General features: G+C 41.4%; 1 protein-coding gene across 3 annotated transcripts in view; it reads left to right on the plus strand.

Annotated features, from left to right (window-relative positions):
• EGFLAM (EGF like, fibronectin type III and laminin G domains) overlaps positions 1-27823 on the plus strand; it is an 84610-nt gene that overhangs the window by 48877 nt on the left and 7910 nt on the right. For all 3 annotated transcript variants that reach the window (XM_071580157.1, XM_071580158.1, XM_071580159.1), the window contains 9 exons: positions 1267-1367; positions 2622-2722; positions 3797-3941; positions 9812-10001; positions 14188-14313; positions 15050-15293; positions 19496-19607; positions 21160-21276; positions 24714-24894. In XM_071580157.1, the coding sequence (XP_071436258.1) occupies positions 1267-1367; positions 2622-2722; positions 3797-3941; positions 9812-10001; positions 14188-14313; positions 15050-15293; positions 19496-19607; positions 21160-21276; positions 24714-24894 (1317 nt within the window). The remainder of the gene's footprint in view (positions 1-1266; positions 1368-2621; positions 2723-3796; positions 3942-9811; positions 10002-14187; positions 14314-15049; positions 15294-19495; positions 19608-21159; positions 21277-24713; positions 24895-27823) is intronic.

Here is a 27823-nt window from a genome sequence, read left to right on the forward strand (position 1 = left end):
ATGAAGAGTTGAGGATTTATTTAAACTGACATAACTGTATACGACTCATAGAATGGGTTTGTTAAAAATAGTCCAAACCCACCATTTTTCATGGGGAAGTGTGTTGTTCTTTAGTAAGTGGTAACACCATGTGCCAATATTCCTTTGTACTGAATTTCCCTCCAGCAGCCAGTATTGTGAAGTAGTTTATTAGTCTGAATGGAACCAGACTTTTCTTCACAATCAACAGCTGCATGGCAATCCAGTGCAGTCAGTTCTGCTTGTGATCGGGGCATGAATTAATTGCTCTCTGCTGTGGTTACATTCAGGTTTATAGCATTGGTCTTCTCCACCTTAGCCTAAAATGTATGTTTTGCAAACAAAAAATCTGAGAGAACTATATCCAAGTTCAAATATGCAAGAAAAAACACACACTCTATTCAAATAGCTAAGAGGAATTGGACTCCTTATTAGACATAAATCCATTGTAAAAGTAAGAATTCAGGCCTGAAACTATGTCTGTCCTCAGTGCTTCTTAGGAAAACTGGCTGCAAAGGCAGCAGTAAGACATGTCTGATTTTCCTTTTCTGTCAGAATCAGGGTCTAGCATAAAGGCAGCAAAGGATGAGGATTGATAATGCCAGTTGACAAGAGCAATGAGAAGAGCCATTGTTGCAAACAGGGATGGAAAGACGCCTGCAGGGGCTCTCTTCTCCCCATCACTCCCTTCAGCTTCTGCCCTGAGCTGACTTAAGGAAAGTGCTGAAAACTTCTGGGCTGTTAGGACGCATCCAGTGATCCTCCAGATGCTTTATGCAGCAGCTATGAAGCAGCAGTGACTAATGCAGCCTAGAGACTGGCCGTATTTCCGGCATATGTTTTTGTCATCCTGCAAAACCAAAAATTACTTTGTTCTCTCTTTGCTAAATGAATCCTTAAAAGAAGATAAATATAAAATTGATGGGTTCTGTCTTCTGTAGCAGAAAGATGAAAATCTGGAGAAATTTCCTCTGAAGCCTGTGATTAAACTGTTGAACAGTATTTGGCCCTCAGTATTCTGTTTCTTTCCAAGTTCACCAGGTCTTTGGGAATAAAGGAATTAGTTATGAAAAGTGGTGGGAGGACAAGGCAATAGGTTAACTGATTGTTCACTGCTGCTGACAAATAATTGTCTCTGGAGGACTCTTCCTTATATTTCCACCTGATGTTATCTAGTATTAAATGTATATATCGATTTTTATATGGCAGAAACCTACTAAATAACATGCTTCTCTCTTTGATTTTCAGACATTAACATCCAGTATCCTCAGTTCTCGGGCTACTCATATATCACCTTTGAACCACTGAAAAAGTCCTACCAGACATTTCAAATTACCCTTGAGTTCAGGGTAAGTTTGAGCAATTCCAAGCTCACATAGGAGTTTTAAATTTTATTTTCTTATTCTGATGCAGAGGACAGTAGAACAATAACAGCTTCAGTGTAGCTTGTAATGAAGTTTTGGTGAACCTGTACATAACTTTCATCTGTAAAGATCTGGCTTAACCCTCAGTGAATGTAAGTGAAGTTTATGAGCGACTAAAATGTTTGCATTGATTATCAGTAGACACTGCATGAGAAAATCTCTGGGGCTAGGAATACTGGTATTGTGGATTAGCAGCAGTGTACATTGGCAAGGTTCTAGTCATGTCAATGACCTACAGCCTGAAGTACAGATGGAATTTTTGTGAATTAGAATTTGGAAGTGACATGCAGCATCTTTGCTTATAAGAAACTGTGATCCTGTCATACTGTATCCTATAATCAGAGTTCCTCTCCTACCCTGTAGGATTTCAGTGGACATTATTTTCTACCTCTGAAGTTTGGTACATTGGCTACTAATACATACAGCATATTGTACTACTTAAAATACTACTTCAGACTTAGGTCTGAAGTCCCACTGGCTGACTAATGCTATCTGTTTATTAGGCACAGAACTGATAGAGCTGTGCCTGTAGGGAGGGTGGCCAAGCTCTTGATGCACCCCTACTCCCTTGTAAAGCAGACTCACCAGTTTTACAGCTCGGGTATGAGACTGTCACTAGAGCACCAGCAATCTGTTGCCTTTTGTGGTGATCCAACATTCCTATGGTAATTTGTCACTTTAAAATGCAGGATGGCTGCAAAAAGCCACTGTGTGAGCTCTTATGCACATATGGAGAAATTCTGCCAGAACAGCTTGTTTGTCTTTAAGGGTGTCAGACTCATGGAACATGTAAAGTAGGGTGTATGTATTCATATACAGTAGATGTGATGGGTCTACACTTAACGGGCTTGCTAGGACATTCTTGCTAGACTTAGTGCTCAGAAGTCAGTCTCACATGAGACATGACTGACAGTCTTTAGTACTGTAAGGCTTTTTTTCAAGTGTGATTGTATCATACTGTAAGTAGGTGGTCTTAAACCACTTAACCATTAAGGCAGTAATTTTCTAGGTTCTTCAAATGGAGGGTTCAAAATTGTTCAACCAATTTCTGATTCTGTGAGTTAAAAACTATCTGAAAAATGCTGACCCTTTCTGGAGAAAAGTTCCCCACTGCTGCTTGCTTTTATATGTTACTGTGAGGCTTAGACTTGGTTTTTCATGTTGATACAATGATTGCAGGCTGAATCAGAAGACGGTTTGCTGCTATACTGTGGAGAAAATGAACATGGACGGGGTGATTTTATGTCACTGTCAATCATCCGACGTAACCTCCAGTTCAGGTAAAATTTCCATCCTAAATCTGACGTAAAGAGAAAGAGCCATTGCTGCCTCCTGGGGCTGCTATATATGATGTATATCTGCAATGTCTGAATTCTGCCTCATGCAGGGCACGAAATGGACAACATTATTTTAAAAGTTCTTTAATACTTTTTTCTCTCATCCTTCTTTAGTGTGTGAATTTGTAGCGTGTAGAACTCTCTTATTCACACCTCAGTATAAGGGCAAAATGACCAGTTTTCTTCAAGATACTAGTCTGGGGCTCATTGTTGTGTTATCAGAAATCCCAGTGAGACAGTGTATTTGCTAAGCTGATGGTATATGGTGCATGGTCAATGTTTTTGCTTCACAGCAAAACATTTATAGATAATGTAGCAAAATAAAGGATTTAATGCCAACAAGGAGGCAGGAACTCATATCCCTTGTTTAGATGAGAGCTGGGGTTTTAAATGAAGAAGGAGAGGTTTTTTTGCAGTCTGATAGATATGAAGCATGTGAAGGAGAATCTGGGGAATCTCCCTACTTTGGAAGGATGGGTCCTTTGAAAGTGGGGAATAACAAAGTGGGTCATGTGCCTTAGTAATGCATCTGTTCACATGCATTGCATGGCAAAGAGACAAAATGGCACATTTTGTGCGCATTCTGCTCCACAGAGCCTCTCCTGGAGTTCTTCTTGTCAATCAGTACTGATTTCAAATATGCTGCCAGAGTTATTAATGAAGCACTGCCTTTCACCAAGGAGCTATAAAAATTCCCAGGAGAAATTACTGTGATAGCAGGAACTGAGATTGTAATACCCTCCATCTTGAAACAGTTTCAGCTGTTGGCAGGCTTTGCAATGCACTGGGTATGGCCAGAGAATGCAAAATCTTCTGCAGAGTAGGAAGATATATGATGCAGTTTGAAACTTAGAACAGATCAGGTGTAGACCTGTTGTGTAATTTTCCTGTGCAAATATGCAGTGTAGAACAGATAGGCTCCCAAGTACAAAATGAATATTTGGAATCTAAAACCAGTTTCTGGTTATTTAGTTAATATAAGGTAGTCACCTTACCCTATCTATCTCCTGCTTCCAGGTTCAACTGTGGCACTGGAGTTGGAGTCATAACGAGTGAAAACAAAATCAAGCTAGGGAACTGGCACAGTGTCACACTGTTCAGAGATGGGGTGAATGGCTGGCTCAGGATGGACAGCAATGCTCCTGTGACAGGAAAATCTCAGGTTGGTATTCCTGCCCCTGCAGTTCAATTTTGGACTTTCTCAAAGTTATGATGACAATTTTTTTCTTGCCACATGAAACCTGATCAGATTTAAAACGTACATTTTCACTAATTGGTGTTGGGACATTTAGTTAACTAGCATCAGTCTACAGATTACTCTTCCAAGTATGTAGTCTAGTAATCATAGAGATAAGTATCCCAGATCTGAAACCCATCAGTTTCCCTGTTGTCCTCCATGCTTGCTCTGCCACCTGTCTGGTCTTCTTTGCTACTCTCAGATACTGGCTGCTGTTAAAAGTTTACCAAATTGTTCAGCTGCTGTCCCTGATAGCTTGCTTTTTTAAGCCTCAGAGAGCTGCTCTGCTTTCTCAAACATAAAAATTGGATGCATAGGTGCATGGGAGGATATATATTTATGTGTAATATGCATATAGCCACTTCTCCGGGGACACCCCCTTGTCGCAGGGGAAAAGCTTGCGTGCCCTCATGAGGTTGAGAGCTATGCTGGAGGTTGTTTGTGCCACTGATAGGGTCTCCCATGCCAGACAGGTCTCAGCTGAAGGGTCAGACAAAGTGTGTCCACGGGCAGGATGGGCTCGCTAGCCGTCTGGCAACCATCCTAGGAGAAGGACAACTCCAACCCCAAACCCAGGCAGATGGAGCTCGCTTAGCCCTGTAAGGTCATCCATCTAAGAGAAGGATACTCTAACCAAACCTACGTCCTGAGGTATTCGCTGTCACCGTCCAAGCTTGCTAGGCCGTGGCAGATGAACCTTAGGAGTAAAGGGTGGGGCCAGTTCTGCACATGCTGTGCCTCACCTAAAAAATCCATTGCGCAGGCTCGAAGGGTTCACCCACATTGCAAAGCCCTGTAGCGACAGGTGAGGGTCGAAAACGGCAGGTGACAGGAAGCAGCTGGAAGCCACAGACCCAACCCTGCATGCAGGCGGTTCTGGATATGGGTCATTCAAGACTTGACCCCGGAGATGACAGTCTCTTGCGGCAGCATCCTGAACGACCAAGCAGCCTTTTCTAGGGACAGCATTGCTTGCTCCACACGGAGAGGGGCCTAGCAAAGGTGGCCTAAACAAAGCTCATCTCCACACTCAGTTGGATAACTGCGGCCAACTGGCATCTTCCATGCGGTCAAACAAAACCAAAGAGATTTCAAAGGCATACACCTGCCTGCAAAGCTGTGCTCAAACTAACACTCGCGTGTTGGAACATCAGAACCATGCTTGATACTGGGGATAGTGGATGTCCTGAGCGTCATTCTGCTCTAATTGCCCACGAACTGTCACGGCTCAACATTGACATTGCTGCTCTCAGTGAAGTTCGTCTTCATGAGGAAGGCAGCCTTAAAGAACATGGTGCTGGCTACACACTCTACTGGTCAGGCAAACCCAAAACCGAATGACAGCTTTCAGGAGCTGGCTTCATGATCAAAAACTCCATTGCCTTCAAACTTGAAAATCTGCCAACAGGTCATTCCGATCGCATTATGTCCTTACGCCTTCCCCTACACAACAAGTAACATGTTGTTCTTTTTAGCGTAAATGCCCCAACTCTGCAAGCTGACCCAGCGGAAAAAGACAAATTCTACACCCACCTGTGCCACCTCACCCAAAAGGTTCCTGCAGATGATAAGATCATAATCCTTGGTGACTTCAACGCCAGAGTAGGTAAGAATTCTGAAGCCTGGAAAGGAGTCCTGGGCAAGCATGCAACGACAACGAACGCCTCCTGCTAGAGCTTTGCGCAGAACGGCAGCTCACCATCACCAACACTATCTTTCAACAGAAAGACAGCCTGAAAACAACCTGGATGTATCCTCGATCCAAGCACTGGCACCTCATTTACTATATCTTAGTACAACAGAGAAATATCAGTGATGTCCGTCATACTCGAGTGATGCCAAGTGCAGAATGTCAAACAGACCACTGCCTTGTGCGCTGCAAACTTAACCTCCACTTCAAGCCCAAACCTAAGAGAGGCAGCATTCCAAGGAGGAGGCTCCAAGTCAGCAATCTTCAAACAGCCACAGTGAGAGACAGCGTCCAGGGAAACCTTCAAACTAGACTTAAAGATAATCGCATAGATCCCTCTCCTGAAGCGCTTTGGCAACATATTAAAAGTTGCATCCTGCAGTCCTCTGAAGAGTCCCTAGGGTTCTCCTCCAAGAAAAACAAAGACTGGTTTGAGGAGAACAATCAAGAGATCCAGGAATTGCTGAAGAAGAAGAGAACTGCTTACCAAGCACACCTTGCTCAGCCATCTTGCCATATAAAAAAAGCCGCCTTTCGTCTTGCATGTAGCAAGCTCCAACAGAAACTTCGAGACATGCAGAACAAATGGTGGCTCGACCTAGCAGAAAAGACCCAACTATGCACAGATTTGGGTGACCAAAGAGGATTCTCTGAGGCCCTGAAAGCAGTGTACGGACCCACACACCAGGTTCAAAGCCCCCTACTCTGTGCAGATGGTCAACTGCTTCTAACAGATAAAACCTCCATCCTGAACCAATGGTCTGAGCACTTTCAGACTCTCTTCAGTGCCGACCGTGTAGTCCAAGGCTCAGCAATTCATCACATTACACAACAAGTGGTGAAACATGAATTGGATGCAGCCCCTACTATGAGAGAGATACTCAAGGCCATACAACAGGTGAAAACTGGCAAGGCAGCTGGGGTTGATGGAATTCCACCTGAAATCTGGAAGCATGGAGGTCAAGCACTCCATGCCAAATTCCACGACCTTGTTGTGCATTGCTGGGAACAAGGGGAACTACCACCAGATCTCCATGATGCAGTCATCATCACCCTGTACAAGAAGAAAGGAGAAAAATCAGACTGCTCAAATTACCAAGGTATCACTTTGCTCCCCATTGCTGGTAAAATCCTTGCAAGAATACTTCTGAATAGATTAGTACCCGCTATTGCAGAAGATCTTCTACCTGAAAGCCAGTGTGGTTTCAGAGCCAATAGGAGCACCACAGACATGGTGTTTGTTGTCAGACAACTGCAAGAGAAGTGTAGGGAACAGAACAAAGGTCTCTATGTAACCTTTGTTGACCTCACCAAAGCTTTTGACACTGTGAGCAAGAAAGGCCTGTGGCAGATCTTGGGACATTTAGGATGTCCCCCCAAGTTCCTCAAAATGATCATCCTGCTACATGAGGATCAGCATGGACAAGTCAGATATGGCCATGCACTCTTTGAGCCCTTTCCAATAACCAATGGTGTGAAACAAGGTTGCGTCCTTGCACCAACTCTATTCACAATCTTCTTCAGCATGATGCTCCCAAGAGCCACAGCAGACCTTGATGAAGAAAACGGTACCTACATCCAATATCATACCGATGGAAGCCTATTCAACCTAAGGCGACTGAAGGCCCACACCAAGACCCTGAATCACCTTGTCCGTGAGCTGCTTTTTACTGATGATGCCGCCCTCGTTGCTCACACAGAAGCAGCTCTGCAGCGCTTCACATCCTGCTTTGCAGAGGCTGCTGAGCTTTTTGGGCTGGAAGTCAGCCTGAAGAAGACAGAAGTTCTCTACCAACCTGCACCTCAAGAAGTCTTCCATCATCCTCACATCACCATAGGCAATTCAGAGCTTAAGTCAGTCCAGCAGTTCACCTGTCTGGGAAGTATCATTTCCTCAGAGGGTAAGATTGACAGAGAGATAGACAACAGGCTAGCAAAGGCATACAAAGCCTTCGGAAAACTCCATAAAAGAGTCTGGTCCAATACACACCTGAAGAAAAGTACAAAGATCAGTGTCTACAGAGCCATTGTACTGTCTGCTCTTTTATATGGGTCTGAATCCTGGGTCATCTACCACCACCACCTGCGGCTTCTCGAACGCTTCCATCAGTGCTGCCTCCGTTCAATCCTAAACATCCACTGGTCTGATTACGTGACCAATGTGTCTGTTCTTGAACAGGCAGGGGTCACCAGTATTGAGGCCATGCTGACGAGAACGCAGCTGCGCTGGGCAGGGCACGTCTCCAGGATGGAGGATCACCACCTTCCGAAGATTGTGCTCTTTGGTGAACTCGCCACCGGCTGCCGCAAGAGAGGAGCCCCAAAGAAGAGATACAAGGACTCCCTGAAACAACACCTCAGCCTTGGCCATATTGACTGCCACCAATGGTCCACTCTGGCCTGCAATCGGGATTCATGGAGACACACCATTCACAACGCTGCTGCTTCCTTTGAGAATGCACGGAGAGTCAGTCTTGAGGAGAAAAGACAACGCAGAAAGAACCGTTCCTTGCCAGTGTCACCTAGGGAGACGTTCTGCTGTGCCTTTTGTGACCGGACCTGCTTATCCCTTATCGGCCTTTTTAGCCACCAGCATGCTTGCAGCAAGCGTGGGTAGTGCCCTTCTCAAATCTTCGTTCGCGAAGCTGAGCCATGATGATAATGCATATAGCCACACAAGGTTTGTATACAGAAGTGTAATTAGATGCATATCCTGGACATAGTTTAAGCACAGTAATGGAAATAGACATTCTGCCCTGACTTGTTAACACCAGCAAGTTCATATGAGGCTGACAGGATAAAATACAATGGAGGAGATGCTTTGATTTTGTCATATGTTGCCAGGCCAGAAAACAGAAGTGAAATTAAAGCACTGAAGAAAAGGCAGTTTCAAATTGTTTGAGATGCCATTCCTCTTTCCTTTGATGGCCACTATTAGCATGCCATTCCTAGCCCTGAAAAAAGCAGCTTCAGACATCTTATTATTTTATACTTTCATGTGCAGGCACTGAAGGGGACAAAAATTGCAGTACATTGAGTTCTCAGCAGCTGGAAATGACAGAGAAAAAAATTTCAATGTCTGTCATGTCGCTCTCTGTTCCCAATGCTATGAGGCCACACAAAGGGCAAATGTGAATCAGGAGAGTTTTGTGCAGTTTCTGCAGTGCATTGTGCAAGTGAACACCTCCAGACTCAATAACCCCAGTTCATTTAGCCAGGTAAATGTAGGCTATGGTGATATAATTTATTGTTATAAACACGGGGCAGGGGTGAAAAATCCAGAAGGCTTTTAGACTAAAGGTCAGTGCTGTCACAAGCACACATTACTGAAAAATAACCCTGAGAAATGGGGAATATTGAGTGTTTTCTTCTAAAGGTCAATGAAGTTTTGAAAGAACCATTAGGGAAGAGGCAAAAGACTTACCTTGATCAGTTTGGAAGGAATTGTGACTCCGTTGTCCACAATAGCACAGAATTTGATTCAATGGTCCAAAAAGGTTCTTTTGAGTTTTGACGATTTTTGTTCTTTCCTGTACACTGTAGCAGTACTAGTAAATTTCTATGTGTACATTTCTATAGCCTTGTTAATGCAAAAAAACCCAGAAAGGAGGGCAGGGAATTTGCTACTGGAAAAGTGAGCAGAACGCTCCTGAAGTGATAATTTTATTGGCTTTTTTCTTTGTTATTTCCTTTTTTTTTTGTCATTTCATTATTATTCAATGCTGAACGCATACTGGTTTCTGTCCAAAACGCAATATCCCATTGTTCTCTGTCCCTCAGGGCTTAGCATTTAGAAGACAGTTTTGGCAAAAGTAAAGGAAGAAATTGCAGCAAAAGACATACCACAATCTCTCCTCAAAACATACTGATTTTTAAGTTTTTTATTGTGCTTGTGTTAACATGACAGATGTGGTGCAAAAAGTTAATTTAAAATGGTAGACTAATTTGAGGAGTGACTAAAAGAAAGGAATTACCAATGAGCAACCTACTTATTCTCTGAGACAACTCTTTGTAGAAGAAAAAAAATTGATCATAGCCAGTAGTTTAATCAGTTATCCTGTGTTGTGTCTGTTATATAGCATGTTGTGCTCTGTTTTCCCTTCAGGGCCAATACAGTAAAATTACGTTCCAGACTCCCTTCTATGTTGGTGGTGCTCCCAGTGTGTACTGGTTGGTCAGGGCCACAGGCACCAACCGTGGGTTTCAGGGCTGCGTCCAGTCACTCAGCATCAATGGAAAGATAATTGATATGAGACCCTGGCCATTAGGGAAAGCTCTCAGTGGTGCTGATGTTGGTAAGTGTAATGGTATTGGGGTCTTTAATCAGTGTTTAACCAGGGGTTACTTTTTAGTCTGCTGAAACAAGTTGAGCCATGGTCCAGGTCTGGGTGATATAAGGTATGGTCTCTATTTTTGGGCTGGTTTTCCTCTGTGCAAATTACTTGTGGGTCTGCAGTAGAATGGCTTACCACACTGCATAAGTAAACCTTTCATGGACACAGATATTGTGCATAAAGCACTTCTCACGAGCAAACAGTAAGCTCCAAGCTGCCAATATTACTCCTGCACCAGTATTTCTGACAGCAGCTCTCAGGATGCCTCTTCGTGCTTCTGACCTACATGATCACGTCATCAGAAATCAATACAGTGTATACTGAGTTTGTATTTGAAACTATAGGGATCCAACAAAATGTGTTTTGGCTAAAGATATTATTGCACATGTCCAAAACAGAATATCTCAGACCCACAGCAGTACTGTAGCTATTACAGAGGGCTTTTCCCCATTAAACCCCACCACTGCTGAAGCACACAGGCTTTCCTATTGTTTTACTTTTCAGAGTCATGGTATGATTTAAAAATATCTTGGAATAAATACTTTCAGCAGCTGTGTGAAGTGGTATTATAACATTATCTCCCCTTTCCAGATTAAAAGATGGAGAAGTAGGGAAGCTAACTGTCTAGTCCTGTCTTACTTACTCATCTATTTCATCCATGTAATGAGAACTTGAAAAAAAGACATGGCACAAAATCATTACTTTATTTACCTCCCAGTCTAAACAGTTTAAGAGTAAACCCAAGTCAGAAAACAAGTGGTAAAGGCAAGAAATAGATCCCACATCACTGAACTCTCTGTGCCATGCTTCAACCACAAAGTCATCTTTCTTCTCTTCTGTAGCTGTGCATTTGCCATCTTAAGAAGAAAGCGATTATTGAGAAACTTCCTAACAATTGCTCTGTATTCTCTAGATACCGTGACTAAACTTCTGTGCAATACACGGGGAGAACAGAGTGGCCCAAGAAACAGTTGATGAAAAGAGAAAGACTTTGGAAGTGGAGTGTAATTTCACAATAGAGTGAGAATCTATGAAATTTAGACAGCTGAAAGACCTGCTAAAGTTCCCTGAGCCCTAATCTCTATTGCCTTTTGGGCTGCAGCTAGCTTCATTCCCATCCATGAACAGTCCACATACTACTGCATTAACAGTCAACATCAGTGAAAATAAATGCTGTGTTCTGCCATGTGTGACTTGAAACTGAGCGATAAAGCCTTACTGTCCTTATGTGACTGCACATACTTATATGAGACTGTACCAGAAGAGACTTGCAAACAATAGGTCATATAGGTTAAACATAAAATAAAAAATTGCAAGTAAACTCTTCTGGCACTTAGGGATGACTTTTGCTAGTCTTCATTGGGGTTTTTTTGTGGTGTGTTTTTTGGCACAGTGTATATAAATCAGGGGTGCTGTGGTACGTGGACCACAGAATTGAGGGTGGGGAGGAGAGGGGTTCATCCGGTCCCTGTGACATCTCTGCTGGCTACAGCAGAGGTCCCACTGGACTGTGAGCTAAGGGCCTGACAGCGGAACCAATGCTCATGGTTCAAGGTGTGCATGGCAGGACCCTGGACTCCTGCTGCAGCTTCCTGCCTTCTTCATCCACCATTGCAGCCAAACATATGCAGCCATCAGACTTGTGATTTGCCTCTTCAGTGTAATCACCTGTGCTGGCCCAAAGGCTGTGGTACTAAGTTACTGAGGCGTTGGGAGATCAGCCTGCCTTCAATACCAAGACTCCTCCAGTTCAAGCTGTTTCTCAAAGCAGTGATCCTGTGATTTGTTCCATTACTGTTATCTTCCTTGTCCTTCTCTGTGTCTCCTAGAGTTTAGCTTCCCTCTGCATGAACATCCATCACTGATTAACAGTGCAGCAGATGCAGCAAAAATCAGTGTTTTCTTAGTTTTCTGTTTGTGTCTTCACACTTGATGTATTGAGATCCTTGTTTACACACATCTTGGCTCTGTTTCCTTGTTTATAAAAGAGCTAGTCCTAATAATTTCTGTCAGTGTCCTGGTAATTGATGAATATATGAGGGATCTGAGACAAGATATCCATCCTTCTTTGGTTCACTTGTGGCCATTACAGTGCACATCAGAAGGTTGTTGCCATGAATGACCCTTCCCCCCCAAAACAGGACTTCGAGCCATGTTAGTGTAGGATAAGATAAAAAGTAAAGGTCCCTTAATATCACAGGGCCTACAGCCCACAGGAATACATGATGACATGCATGTACCCCAGTTCTTGTTTCTGTGGCTTTTATAATAAGATCCCTCCAATCATTGCTTTACACATTTCTCAGTCCAGCCTCAGTCCCACCCCTGGTCCAACCCCTGGAATTGGGTCTGGGGTCATCAAGACCCTCTGTCTTCATCAGCTCTTCTTCCTCGGGCACACAAAGGTCTCTTGGAGTTCATCCAGTTCTGGCTTTTGGGTCACTCTGACCTATGTTTATGTTTCATTCTGTAGGCCTTCTGATATCCTTCAGCTCTACCATGGAAAGGAGTCTAAACAAGATTGATTAACTAAAGGAATTTTAGCTCCCTGTTCTGGGACCGGGGTAGTGATAGAACGGCATTAAACTTAAACTGTTAGAAATATTAACCCTCTAAAAATCTACAACTACTGTGTTCCTAAAATCTACAAAATGTGAAAATCAGAACAAAAACCCCTTTGGCATCAAGGTAAAAACACAGACAGATGAGCACTGTGAGCACCCTTGCACCCATGCCTTGGCATGGGGCAGACAGTGGTCCCCTTCCACAGAGAAGGAACATTTTTTCACTTCCAGGGAACTTGTATATTTTGTCTGTGCTTCTAAGATTAGCCCTGGAGCCCTGGGCCTGGCAGGAGATTTTTATATGTGCAACACGAGACAAGTGTGGTCTGGCATGGAGTCATACCAGATGACCTGAGAGTTGTTACTGCCCCTGTCCTGAGTCAGTGAAAAAACGTTATTTTTCACTGCTGGCAGCAGAGTGATCAGGATGAACCAGCACATCAGCCATTGACACCTGCACATTTGTCTGTGGTTTTCTTTCTGGCTGTGGGATGGGAATTCAGACCATAAAGCTGGGACTGTAATAACACCAGTGCCTTATTGATAGTCCTGGTCTGGAAACCATCCTTACAATCAGAATACTGTATTAAAAAAAAGAACACAAAACCCCCTCAAAATTGCAATAGTTTTGCAAGACTTCTCCAGTCATCTCAGATAACAAAACTGTTCCCCAGTGTCTATTGTCAGAGCTGCCTCATGAAACCTTTGTCATTTCAGAGGTGATACTTCAATATGCCTCAAAAAAAACATGTAATTCTTAGTTTGTCCCTCTGCAAGGTGTGCTTACACGTGTACACCACAAAAGTCTTACTTGGGTTTTCTTAATGTGTGTGATCAGTTTATTACTATTGACAAGGAGTTATTTGATCAGAAACTAAAATAAAGGAGAAACAAACAAAATCAGCAAGAACTTCAGTCAGATGTACATTTGACCATTGTATAATCTGACTCTACAGATGCCAATTTTAAGAAGAAAATTAAGAAATTATTTGTTCTACAACAATTTCATCTTAATTCCAGCAAGAAGAAAGAATCTCCGTGTTATTTTAGTTGATGTGCCAGCACAGTACAAAAGCTTCTTAAAGAGCCCATATGCCCATATGACAAGGATCCCTTTTAGTGCAGTCAAGAGGGTTGCCAACCTCATTTGGGTAATAAGATTAGCTGATAATGATTAACAGCTTCCATGCTCAGCGTGGGGTGAATTCACAGTGAACAAAGAAGCACTTAAGATAATTGAAATTAAACAAGTCACAGTGCTTGTAAACAATCTAGAGAAATTTTTGTTTTATAAGGAAATAGAAGAGCGGAAGAGTAATCCAGGGAATGATTGAAAACTGCATTTGTCATGGATGGTTAGTAAGGGCTGCCTTTTGCTATTTGTAAGGTCTCTTGCTAGTCTGATACTAAAATAAAAGTGCTAAAAATCAAGTTACCTTGTCTTAATTGTACACCATTTGATAAATTGTGAAAGAATCTGAGCAGAATATCAAGTCGTGTTAGTTAGTAGCAATGATCAACCACTAAATAAATCTTCTTTGACAAACTTCTCTTATTAATTGATGTTCTGACTCCATGTTTAGGTGAGTGTAGTAGTGGCATCTGTGATGAGGCAGCCTGCATCAACAGTGGTACCTGTACTGCGAACAAAGCAGATTCCTACATTTGCCTCTGCCCTCTGGGATTTAAAGGTCATCATTGCGAAGAAGGTAAGTGGATGCTAGGATGCTTCTACTTCTTTGTATGTGTTATTTCACGTTTGTTGTGTTTTCCCCATAGAGATCTCCGAGAAGGTCGCGTGCTGTTACACTGACAGAAGAGAGCACTTGTTACTTCATCTTTTTAAAGTCACATACTGGAACCCCTGGTCTCCCCACTTTGAGCTACATCCAATTCCTACATAATCAGTGATTCTCAAACTTCTTTGCTTATTTAAACTACCTGTAATTAAGCATCTAAAACTTACTTTCCAGAAGTTAAAATAGTGTAGCGCTCCACAGCCGCACATTAATTCTAAAAAAAAATACCTACTTCTCTCCTAAAACTAGGGTCAGTTCTATATTCTGAAATGTAAAGGACTCAATAGCAATTTCCTGCTAAAATCAGAGAGCTACAAATAGTGAAATACATGCAGTATTACTTTCTGTGCTGTAGAACCCTTTATGCCACCACTCACTGTGTGCTTGTTACTTTGAAAAACACTGGTGAATCACTAAAGAAAAGGAACACATTGCTTTATAGTACTAATACATCCCTGGAAAAGGAATGAATTGAGCAGTGTGGGCTAGGATAAAAAATATTTTTCATTTCAATGACAAAATTTTCAGGTTGTTTTGCTAAACATTAGCTTTAAGTACTTCACAAAGGGAACTGACACTGGTTGGTAGGAGTCAATTCTTTACATTTGAACTTCAAGTGACCTGCTTGTGATTTCTGGATTTCCAGCACTCACCTTGGCCATACCTCAGTTCAACGAGTCCTTAAGATCATTTGCTAGCACACCCTGGCCCTTGGAACCACAGAATTACCTTTCCTTCATGGAGTTTGAGCTGACTTTTCGTCCGGATTTAGAGACTGGTGTCCTTTTGTACAGCTACGACATAGACAGCAAGGACTTCCTCTCCATTAACATTGTGGCTGGTTATCTGGAATTCAGGTTTGACTGTGGCTCAGGAACAGCTGTTATCAGGTAAATGGTGTTGCTTGTGTTTCTTTTCCTACAGTACCATGGTGCTAATCCAAGGGAAAAGTGGGCTGGAAAGACACTGTGATGAGGTACGCGAGCCAATTGGTCCCTAGTACCTAGTTCTAAGGAAACACAGAAGCACTGAAGTGTATTCAAGGGGACAGATTTTCTTCCTACATCGGTTTATGTTTCAAAACTTTATTAGCAGTGCCACCAGCTTACTGCCGATATCACTTTTGTGTCCATATGGTATTGCAGAAATTCCCTTCTTGCCCCCATGACATTGCACCATAGCTAATAGGGGATCCGTAAGTGTATTGTGCCATGGGATTTCACAATACTGGCACTTTTGTGAGCATCCTTCTCCCTGGTTTCTAGTTCCAGGCAGTAAGTATCAGGCTGAACGTGACAAGAAGATACACCTCCAGGTGTCCCCATTTCCTCATAGTGCTGGTTTTTGGGGAACCTGAGACTAGGATCCAATTTATATAAAGTAAGCTAAAAAATAACAATATGGTTTCAATTAGTCATTCAGGTTCCCAGATAAAGAAAGACCTTCTGAGAATGATTCATTGCATCCTAAAATTAATGTCAAGCACAGAAGCAATAAAATGCCTGAAAAAGGGCTGCTCGCTCTCTGTCTCACTCTGTGTAACTGAGTGCCCAGTCTCCACGCAGCCTTTCCTGGACTTGCTGAAAAGGCTGAACAGAGGCATTCAGCTTCGTGGATGTCCAGGAGGCTGCCAGTTTGACCAGGCTGACCTGATATTTAGAAATAATCTATATAAAGCTTATACAAAATGCGTACACTGCTTGCAAGTCTTGCATACCAATTATTCCTGTGGATGGACATCACCAATTTTGACAATACTGTGATTAGGAGAAATGTACTGATTTTACACTGAATGACAACTCAAGCAAACAAACTCATTCAGATGACAAGATGAGAGATGAAATTTCAAGGGAGCAAATGCAAAATAATGCAGAAGCCTAACAATGCACAGCTGTGGAAAAACAGATAGTGTTGTCACACAGATCTTGGAGTTGTCGTGGATAGTTCTGCGAAAGCAACAGCTAAACTGCTCAGAGGCAAATACAGAAATTTAAGTACAATGCAGAGAATTATTAGGAATGGAATAAGGAACAATGCCTCTGCTAAAACCCAGAATGCACCCTTTTGTGAAAACTTGCTGCTATTTTGGTCACTTGATTTCAGAAGAAAAAAGAAGAGTAGTGTTGATATCTAGGGGAGGGAATGAAACAGCTTCTACAGATGCAGAAGGACCTTTCAACCTGAAAAAGAAAGAGTTTGGTGGAAGTATAATAAAGGTTTTTAAATTGGGAATGACATGTAGATGAATGATTATTCTGCTTTTTTAAAAAATATCTAAGAATTAGCAGGATCTTTTTTGGGGTTTTGTGTGGGCATTTTTTTCTATGTGGGATTTTTTTTTTTTTTTTTTTTTTTTGGTTTTTGGTGGGGTTTTTTGAGACAGCACATAAATAAGTTGTGGAAACTAATTGTCACAGCATGTAACAGATGCCAGAACTATAAATAGGTTAAAAAAAAATTAGTCAAATTTGAAGAAAGCTCCATTGAGGGAGATCAAACACAATTGTACGGATGCAGCCTCTGACTCAGAAAATTGCTAAATGACAAGTTGCCAGAAGCCAGGAGGACATATGAAGGGAAGAATCACTCCGTACTTACCCTATTCTATATTCTTGGTGAAAATTGACAGAAGTAGCTAATTTTGGAGACCTTTGCTCCAACCCAGAATAGCCCTTCTTACAAGCCTTAAATTTTCACTGATTGCAGTAATTTAATTCCTGTTACTGGTAACTATAAGACATTAAAGAAGACACAGTGTTTTTTTCTTTGAGAATATTGTAGCACTTCAAAACACCTTGCACTAAAGTTTAACTGAGTTTTAGGCTTGTAAAATGTGGCAAGAGCCACGGCCACATGCCTGGGAGTGGAAACTGCCCCTTTTTGTTGGAAAGTAGAAGAGCACGTGAAGTACATGCTTTGGGAAAAAAGAGCATGGTGAGATGACTGGGTCACGGAGATTCATGAGACCATCAGACTTCAGTGAAAGAAATCAGGTTGTCCTGTTCAGCCCCTTTTTCTAGATAACATGTGCAACTCACACCCTGTCATCAGCAAGGTCAGTGACTAAGATAAATATATTCCCTGTTTTTCATTAAAAATATTTATTCACTTAAAAGTCTTCCTTGCTCTTCATCATACTGCTTCATGCCTACCCTTTTTTTTTAATGGTGGTACAACTCTAGTCATCATGACTATCTCTTTCATACGACTGCCAGGCTGTTAGATAGTCTAATATAATCAGAACACAACTATAATGTGTTGACAATTAGGATGAGGCAAGCTTATTTATGTATGTCAGCAGCAGCAGTAGGAAAGCTGATGCTGGTGAAGCTTATGTTTTGCCTGATGTTCCCCAGAATGGAAGCAGCACACTGTGTACAAGGGACTCGACAGTGGGAAAGGATGCTGAGGGAGTGAATGGACACTCCACCTGAACAATTTACTGAGCTATCTCTGAAGTGAAATTATCATCTCCTGGGATTTCCCTTGGCCAGGCATTCACAGGATCAAGATCTTCATGATTTGGTGTATCTTTTAAGTTTCAGTTTAGCCAGGAGTGTTCAAATGACTGAAGAAAGTTTTGCCAAACTCATGCTGGTTTCAGAAAGCCCAAGATTCCAAGAAATAGCTTGACACTCTGAAGGGATGACTCTGCAAGGTTTAATCATCCCTAAGTGTGATTAAATCTAGCGGAGCAGGAGGGTTGTCATTATAAGAGATCAGCAGAGATAACATTTATATTGCCACTTACTAAGTGGCCAGACCTATCTGGTTCCTTTATATGTACACATTGACTTCATCAAGGTGATTCAATTCCATTAACTATTGATTCACCCATGGTAGTTAAACCCTAAATGGTGCTAAATAATAATAAGTGACTAGTCTTTCTTGATGATAATTCCTGAACCAAGTGTCATTCAGAAGTGCCAGGTAATATTATCAGCATTGTCCAAATAGATAAAAACAGGCTTTGAGAAAATTGGGAGGATCAAAATAGATACAAGAGAAAGATTTCAAAACTCATGTTGATTGTTAAGAAAAAAACCCAAATTGTTACTTTAACATTTTCAAAATTATATACCTTTTTGAATCAGCATTTGAATCACTACTGACTCACTGTTTAAAAATCAAAATTTTTAAAATTTCTTTCATTTTGCAATGTATGGGTTTTTTAATTTTTAAATATAAGTAGTCTGAAAATGCAAAGCATTGTTACACTCAAGAAAATTCTGTATTTTTTCACTGGAAGCTAGAAAGTCTTTAGGGGTCCTAGAGAGCATGGTTTCTGATTTTTACAGCTTGACCAGCGAATTAAACACAGGTTTCCATTGCTGCTGGAGGAAAGGCTGCAAAATCTCATTTAGACATAAAATGCTTTAACTTGTGTAGTAAAAACGCATTTGAAAACAAGATACAAAGATCTGTAGGACTTGTAAAGTGCAATGTAGTTTTGCCCTTCATACAGGCTGCTATTAATATCAGTGCTGAACTAGTGAAGACTGTAAGAACAGTTTAAAAATGCCTCCTTTCAGACTGGTGAATATTTTACACAACTGGGGATTATTGTTTCTAGGCAAGATCTCATCACATTAGGATCATATTTGAGTTACTTCCCTTTAATGTACAGCATCCGGGCTGCATATGTGTATGTGTATAGATGTCACTGTAACACGATGCATAAATATAGCTGATAAGCCAACACAAAGTAGTTCTGTTTTAAAAGAGGATGAAGAATGTGGGACTAGACCAACCATTTAGTGGGAAACTTTTAGTGAAATGAGGATGTACAGCTGAGACAAAAATTTGTCTTATTATAAATGACTGAGCAAAAAAACTAGGTTTGGTGTAGCTGAAATGCATGCTAATGATAGAAGCATTTAATTTATAAATAAACCTAGAGTGCTTGTTATTTGCTGGAGAAACATGGTCTTTGCTGATGGGGCTCACAAAATTGTTACGTCTTTATAAGGAAAGAATTACAATGGTTTATATTTATTTCTTTTTTATTTAGAAAATCATCCCAGGGAACTTGACTTTTTAAAATTTCAGAATATCAGAAAGGAAAGTTAAAGTTTTCTTCCCCTTAAAACAGGAGTGAAGAACCTGTCAGTCTGGGTCAGTGGCATGAATTGCGAGTGTCTCGCACAGCAAAGAATGGTATCCTACAAGTGGACAAACAAAAACCAGTGGAAGGGATGGCAGAGGTGAGCATATGACATGATTCATCTTGAATGAAGCTGTAAAGTTATTGCTTAGTGAACTATACAGTTGCTTTTAAAGCTCTTACAAGCTTAAAAAAGTATACACATTAAGGAAACATTTTCTTAAACCCAAAGTTGGAAATTTGTCCATAAAATCTTCCCTCTGACAACAGGGATGTTTGTAAAGGCAGCTGAAATCCAGCCATACCTGCTCTCGACACGTAACTGGACTCACATTTTTGTGTCTGATTCATACATCATCTTGAGGTTCTTTTCTTGGTACTTACTTGTTGTAGCTAAGTTAGTTGAACAACATATGCACTACAAAATGTGTCATCTGGAGAAAAATAGTGCTGAAAAGTATGTGTCCAAAGTTATTTTTTTACCTTTCTCTGAATATTGTCCTGGAAACGTAGATCAAAAGGCAATTATTTCTTTGTCTTTCTGAAGAAGTAGTAATTTGTAGGGCAGAGTAAGGGCTGAAATATTCTGAGAGTTGATGAGTTGCATTTTGTTCCTCACTCACCAAATAATCATTGTGAGTCAAGTTTGTAATAAAGTGAAATTATGCTTGTACCAAGTGGGATATTCACTCTAAGTACTCAAATGCAAGCACCTAGGTACTTTTTTATCCCAAGAACCTGAGGCTAGAACTGCTTAGAAAATGTCCTTTATTCTTTCCCAGTGGAGAGTGTGGACAGAAAACCAGACTTCATATCCTGTTAGCAGAAGAATCTACAGGGTTTTCAAAGCTTAGACTATTCTTGAAAAATTTAAATAAATTGAAATCCCAGTTGTCTGTCAAGAAACAAATTGGGTGAGAAACATTCAATTGGAGCAGTCAAGCTTTATTTAGATAGATGGATTAAGATGAAGAGTCCCATTTTTTTCCTCTTAAGTGCTTCTGTGCAGCTGCAGGAGGAAGTTAGCTGGGACCTGCCAACAAAGAAAGCACAGAAGCTTCTACAGGGCTGGAAATACACAGTTATCCTGTCATAAGCTTTTAAATGTCTTTGAGTTCAGTCCAAGACCCTGACTATTCCCATCAGGTATTCTGAGCAACTGCTTCTGGTAATAAATACAAACTCAATATTTTTCCGTTTAGCCCCATAACTTGCCACAGGTGATTTTTTAGACATTGGAAACATTAAATGAATCTCTGTTGGATGAACTTTCCTCCAAGTTTAGCTTTATGAACCTCATTCTCTTTCTAGATTTGCATCAGTGTACCCCAAGTCTTTGCAAATAAAGCTAGATGCACAATCAGAACCACAATGAGTCGGTCTCCTTTTTTTCTTCCTTCAGTATTACTGTCTTGAGATACTTGATATTTTTCAGCTACTTCTGATTAGGGTAAAGCACAGTCAGTAGAGAGTGTTCTACAACGTCTTTTTTCAGAGAATTGTACTAAGAGATGCAATTAACAGAAGTAAAGAAGCATTGAAATATGTTGTAGCGTGTAATGTAGGGCTATAACAAGTAATGTAGGCTAATCTGAAGATAGAAGCATGCTTCCAGCTACTCTAATAAAATGTTATTCTATGTTTTTTTGCAGGGGGCTTTTACACAGATCAAGTGCAGCTCTGAAATATTTATTGGCGGAGTCCCTAGTTATGATGATGTGAAGAAGAACTCTGGGATACTCAGACCCTTCAGTGGGAGCATCCAAAAGGTATGTGCCCAAACAACACACTGGGGACATTTATTTCTATCCCATCTAGTGCACACTTTATGTAAAAACCTGCCCTTATATGACTGGCAATATTCAAAATAATCTAGCATTTCACCTCGAGAGCCCACCACAAAGTGCTTAACCAGTTATTTCACAGTGAAAAGTCATTCAAACTTTATTAGCCAGTTAATTATTACCCCTTCCAGTCTCCCTCTTTATTTCTATACTATACTAGTTAAGTGAGTAGAAGCTATATGGGATTGAATTCAGAAGGTTGCACAAATCTATGTGAAGATCAGTGTTCTCAAACTGCCCTGTAGCATTCTGTATAAATCAATGAATGGAAAAAATGCTCAAATACTTCAGTGTATGCATATTGAGACAGCTGAATGTCTCAGTGATGAGACAGGCATGAGTGAAAAAGAATCCTAGAAAAGACCTTGAAGTTCAACCATTCCAAATCCCCTCGATTGGTCATGGGTAGAGACACCTCCCACTACAGCAGGTTGCTCAGAGCCCCATCCAGCCTGGCCTTTAACCTTTCCAGGGATGGGGTATCCACAACTTCTCTGGTCAACCTATGCCAGTGCCTCATCACTCTTCCACTAATGAATTTCTTCCTAATACCCAGTCTAAACCTCCTCTCTCTCAGTTTAAGGCCATTCCCCCATGTTCTATCACTCCTTGCCCAGGTCCCTCTCCAGCTTTCTTGTAGGCCTCCTTTAGGTACTGAAAGGCACTTTAGGGTCTCCCCAGAGCCTTTTCTTTTTCAGACTGAATAATCCTGGCCCTTTCAGCCTTTCATCATAGAAGAGCTGTTTCAGCCCCCTCATCCTATTTATACCCTTCTCTGGACTCCTTCCATCAAGTCCATGTCCTTCTTATGCTGGGGACCCCAGAGCTGGATGCAGAGCTCCAGGTGGGGACTCACAGGCTCACAGGGGCTGAGTAGAGGGGCAGAATCACCTCCTTCAACCCACTGGCCCCACTGCTTTGGATGCAGCCCAGAACATTTTTGCTTTCTGGGCTCTTAACTGCACATTGCTAGGTCACGTCCAGCTTTTTATCCACCAGCACCTCCAAGCCTTCTCCTCAGGGCTGCTCTTAATACCAGCATGTAGTTGTGCTTGGGCTTGCCCTGGCCCAGTTGCAGATCTTTGCACTTGGCTCTCTTGTGCTTTATGGGGTTTAAAAATTAAAATGGATTCCAGTCCACCTTGTCCATCTTATACCACGCTGCAGATTCACACCTCAGTGCCTTCCCCTCTTATAATTTTATATGGGGCACATGAATGGAGGGGATCTCTTCCATTGTTGGCAGACATTAAGGACAATGTTCCCATGGGATCAGCTGTGCATGGGTGCAGTTCTTTTCTAGAAAATATAAATTCATAATCAGTCCTAGTAAATAATCAAAAGAAAGTTCAAACTGAACTAATATTTTTCTTCCTAAGCATACTTAAAATATATTGGATAAAGTTGGAAGGTTGGCCCTGAATCCTCATTTGAAGGAGTTACTCTTGCATCAGATTAATTTAAACAAATAATAAACAAAACCAAAATGTTAATAATAGTTTTTATTAAAAAAAAGCTCTATAGTGCATCATCTTAGCAATTGTTTAAGGGCATTAAAGTAAGTGCAGTTCAGTGAAAATGGTGTCACCCCTTGGTCTGACATTTTTCACTGTCTTTGTCAGCTGTCTAGCCAGAAAACATGAAGTTCAGGAAAACTGAGAGAATGTGTAATAATGGTGGGAAAGGGTTAGTCCCACGAACATGGATGGGAAGGTAGACTTGACTAAATACAGTGCATTTTGGAGTGTAATATAGCAAGCCTAGGAGCATTTAATACAGGTCACACTTACAAGATGAGGGATTGTACCCTAGAGTAAAGGCACTGATAAGGATTGGGAAATGTTGAATGTGAGCCCTTATTTCTATGATGTTCTCAGTAAGGTGCATTTCACAGAATCACAGAATATGCTGAGTTGGAAGGGACCCACAAGGATCATCAAGTCCAACTCTTAGCCCTGCACAGGACCATCCGCAAGAGTCACACTATGTGCCTGAGAGTATCATCCAAACACTTGCTCTCTGTCAGGCTTGGATTTGTATTCTCAGAGTCCTGAATGGTATGTCAAGGAAGACCATTGGTTTCCTTTTGGGCACTGGTAGCGTTTAGTTTCCTACTGTGTTTACACATAGTAATATTTTGGAGCACAGTATAGAAATGGAGCTACAAACATCACCAAATACTGGAACAGATGCTGTATATAGAAAGACCTACTATCACAATCTGTTTAATTTACTCAGGTAAGGTTGAGAAGTGGCTTTATTGTGATCTGCTAGTTCCTGTGTGAGGATGAGATTTTTTTGGACACATGGCACTGGAATTATGCAGAAAAAGGCGTGATGAGAAACATTGGCTGGAAGCTGAAGATAAGTTTAAATACAGAAATAAAAGACATTTTTATGAGTGGGGACTTATTAATCTCTAGAGCAATGTAGCCAAAAGTTAGAAAGAAAGTAGTGAGGCCTTCCCTGATCCATCTAGATGACAGGACTGGATGTTTTTCTGATGTTGGAGTTGTGCATTGCTGTTTCAAACAGAACATATATGCTTGATGGAACCCTTTCTCCTAATAGGATCCCATAAAGTGCATTGTCTGAATTAGCAGGAGCCAGAGTAACTATTACCTTTCTCATAACTGGCCTTAAAATCTGCTGTTTGCAAAGATGGATTTTTTTTTATGTAGCTGAGACCAGAAGCTGCACCCATATGTAATCTCTCTTGCTGAGATACCAGATGAGATTATACAAATGTTGGTTAATTTTGGAGAACATATGTTTGCTGACACATTGGAAAAATCCCAACATTTAGCAGTTCTCTTCCATTTATATATAAACAGTTTTGTGAAGTCATTATTTATATTTTTCATTCATCTTAATTCTAAGTTCTTTCAGGCAAGATGAGATACTAGAAAGCAATAGAAAATGCGAAAAAAAAGCTGTTTTGCTTAGTATTTCTGTTGTCAACACTCATCTCCTGGGGGCGTTCTGATCTCAGAAATGCTTTTCCTCAGCAGTGATCATCTAATTCTACCATCCGAGGTCACGGCTCATCTACAAAGCGCTGTGCCAGTGTTAGGGCACAAGCCTAGTAAATCCTGCACAGCTTCATCCCAAGACTGTGTCACACTACACAAAAGAAATTAATCTTCAGTGGGTCAGGGTGAGAAACAGAACGAGCTGGGCATCTGCAACTGGAAAACATGTATTACAAGTAATAGGGTTTGGGCCAAGTTTTGAGAGTTATATTTCTCTGAAGTCTTTCAGAGAATTCTTCTAGCTAGCAGTACCATACTGTAAATTTTGAAGTTTTTGCAATGTGTTTTCCTACCTTTCTTTTTCTTTTTTTTTTTTTTTTTAACACATAGATTATCTTGAATGACAGGACAATTGATGTGAAACAGGATTTCACTTTTGGAATCAACCTAGAAAATGCTGCCCACCCCTGTGTAATCTCACCATGTGCAAATGGAGGCACCTGTGTTCCCAAGAAGGACAGCTACGAATGTGACTGTCCCCTGGGGTTTGATGGGCAACACTGCCAAAAAGGTAAGGATGGCTGCATTTCAAATCAGAAATCAAGAGCTGATCACAGAAATAAGAAAGATTTAGCACTTACAGCTGCTGTTTTACACATCCCTTGAAATAGAAAGCCTGGAGGTCAGAGCTCCCTTTTCATCTGTGCACTTTCCATGTACCAAGGGAAGAATTTGTTTTGTTGTTTAGGAACGTGGTAACTGTTATCCCAGCACAGAACTGTGATCCATAGATAGCAACCTGGTATTTGGTTGCTTGTGGTAGCCAACACTGAACACTTCATACACCCCCCTAATTGTGCAAAGGGGGAATTCCTTCCAGTGTCCTCCAGCCAGCAATTATGTTACATCCTGAAGCACGAGAATTGATAACCCTCATGATTTTATCCATAGGGCTGACAGCGAATGCTGTTCTCATATAAATAAAGATCTAGTACTGTTTTAGACACTGACTACTCTGATGGTTTTCGTTGTCTGGCAGACCCTACTTTGGTATAGCAAAGGAGACCACCAAGGAGGAGGACTCACCTACATGCACATTACTCTCTTATTTCCTCAGAGCCACTGTAATAGTTCAAACCTTGGATTCAGAAAAGTTAAGACTGCATGAAAAGTGTTAAAAAATGTCCTTTGGGTTATTCCACTAGATGGAGACGTTTCTTTTCTGTCAGGCTTGATCTTGAAAAACTCCTGATGGATGGTTTTGTAATGTAACAGGAAACTCATCTCAAAAGAACTGACTGACATTATTGTCTTCACCTACTGCTTCATTTCTCACTGGCATAAACTTCAAAGTTAAAAGTAGTGGTTCTGGTTAAATTGTGATGGCGTTTTCTTAGTAACAGACAATAGCTTAGAACAAAAGCAATTTATTAAAGTACCGTCCAAGAAATCCATTTGCTGACGTTGTTGTGGTCTAACGAATAGCCAAACCAACATCATTTACCCTGTTTTCTTTGTGGGGAGGAGGGAGAATTGGAATTGGTTTTCTAGGTACGTACAGGGTACTAAACTCCTGATTCCAAGATGGTATCTGCAGCTATATTGACATCTCTAGGGGCAGTCAAGGCAAGGGAATGCATTGCAGCTTGGGTATGTGCATTTGCTGGTGTCACAGCTACTCAGCACTCCTTGGCTTCTAACCTGTGCTGAGCCCTGGAAGCAGTAAGCCAAGGTTGTGGTACCAGCCATGCTGGCAGTTGCTGTTGTCAGCTGAATGTACGTCCAGGCTTTCAGACAGTCTGATCTGTGCCTATGATAGCCAGATCCTGGGTACTGCTTCCTATGTGAATCCAACCTTAATTCATTTTTAAGAGTGTCCAAAAGCACAAGACACTTGACTTCTGTTCCTTTTGCCCTTGGCTTGTGTTCAGGTGTGGCTGAACCTTCCTCCACTTGTGTAACCTCAACTGCCACGGAAAATCCAAGGTTTTGCTGATGGCTGTGCAGAGAGCATGGAGGTCCCTACTGAACTTCAGTCCATGGCAGCCTTGATGATGACAGCCTGAAGCAGATTTCTCAAAATAATCTTTACCTGTGTCTCTTTGGTGGTGCACAGACATGGCTAAGGCAGGATGCACATCTGTGTCCACTTCTATTTGAGAACAGAGATTTGGTTAGTGCATTCAGAAAGTATGTGAGGTGAAGGTGCCATCTCCATCCTTTTGATTGATGAGCTGCTGTAACCCCACACTCTAAAATAACTTGTGTTTGTGAGGGACTACACTTCCTTCTTCAGAATCATATGCACCACTTAAAAATTCTGCTTAAGTTATGCTGGTAGGAGGTAAATGAGATATTGATTCATACTGTAATGGATTTTTAGCTGAGGATGCAGTAGAGTTTGTGCTGGCCCTGTTAGGTTATATATTGTCCAAATTTTGGGGAGTGTTAAAGGTATTTTTATACCTAATAATAAGATGGAGTACAAAAGCAAACTAAGAACTGGTTAAGTGTTCATAATTCCTTGGTTAGAGCTGATACCTGTGAGTCACTGAGATTTGAAAACTAGGAGTAGTGGAAGGGTTTGGTGCTGGTCCTGTCTGTCTGCACCTTTATGTATTTTGAGCAGGCAAATGTAAATACCTGGAGCAAAACAATAATAAAAGGGTGCTACCTTCAGGGGTGATTGCAGTTACTTGTGCAAAGGGTAAGCAAGACATCACACATTTGCAGAAGAGTGGGCATGAATCTGGACTGAGGGAGATTTTCATGCTTTAGAATAATAAAAACAGAATGTTCTTGTTTTGTTTTGTGCTGACTCACTGCAGAGTGTGGAAGTTACTGCCTAAACAGTAAGTACTGCAAATTATGTGAAAACTGCTCTGTCATTGTGTGTCTGTGTCTGGATGCTGGGTTTCCATTAAGCCTGGCAAGTTTCTGTCAATAAGCCAAAATCTTTTCTAAGGTTATATAGTACTTCCTTAGAGCTTGTGCTGTTGATATTTCAAACTGCATCCAAAGCACCTGGCAAGCTCAGAGCAGTGGCTGTAGAGCTGGTCCCTGTATTCACAGAGCAGAGGACTCAGGCAGCTGGCTGAGGGTTTTGTGGGCATAGGTGCTGCTTCAGGTTGCCCTGCAGTTCAGACCTCACTCCTGCTTGTCATGAAAGCTTTGGCACTTTTCTGCTGGATCGTGATGAGCAAAGAATGGTGGTGTTTAGCCCTTTTATCTTCTTACTGGCCTAGTTCCCTCCCATCTGCAAAGATCCTGAATTCATCAAGGGTAAGGCTAAAATTAGTTTGGTTTTCTGCAGTCAAATTCAGTGCTGCAAGTGAAGAGCATACAGAAGGGTAAGCAGAGATACATGCATATAAAGCTGTGTAGAGGAAACCAGAGTGCTTGGGCAAGGGCAAGGGCTGCTGCATGGCATAGGCACCTTCCCCTGCTGGAGGCAAGAGCAGTGGGGGTTTAGTGCAGAACATGGTGGAGGAACAAGTGCT

Source organism: Pithys albifrons, chromosome Z (genome assembly GCF_047495875.1).
Source record: "Pithys albifrons albifrons isolate INPA30051 chromosome Z, PitAlb_v1, whole genome shotgun sequence".
Taxonomy (NCBI): Eukaryota; Metazoa; Chordata; class Aves; order Passeriformes; family Thamnophilidae; genus Pithys; species Pithys albifrons.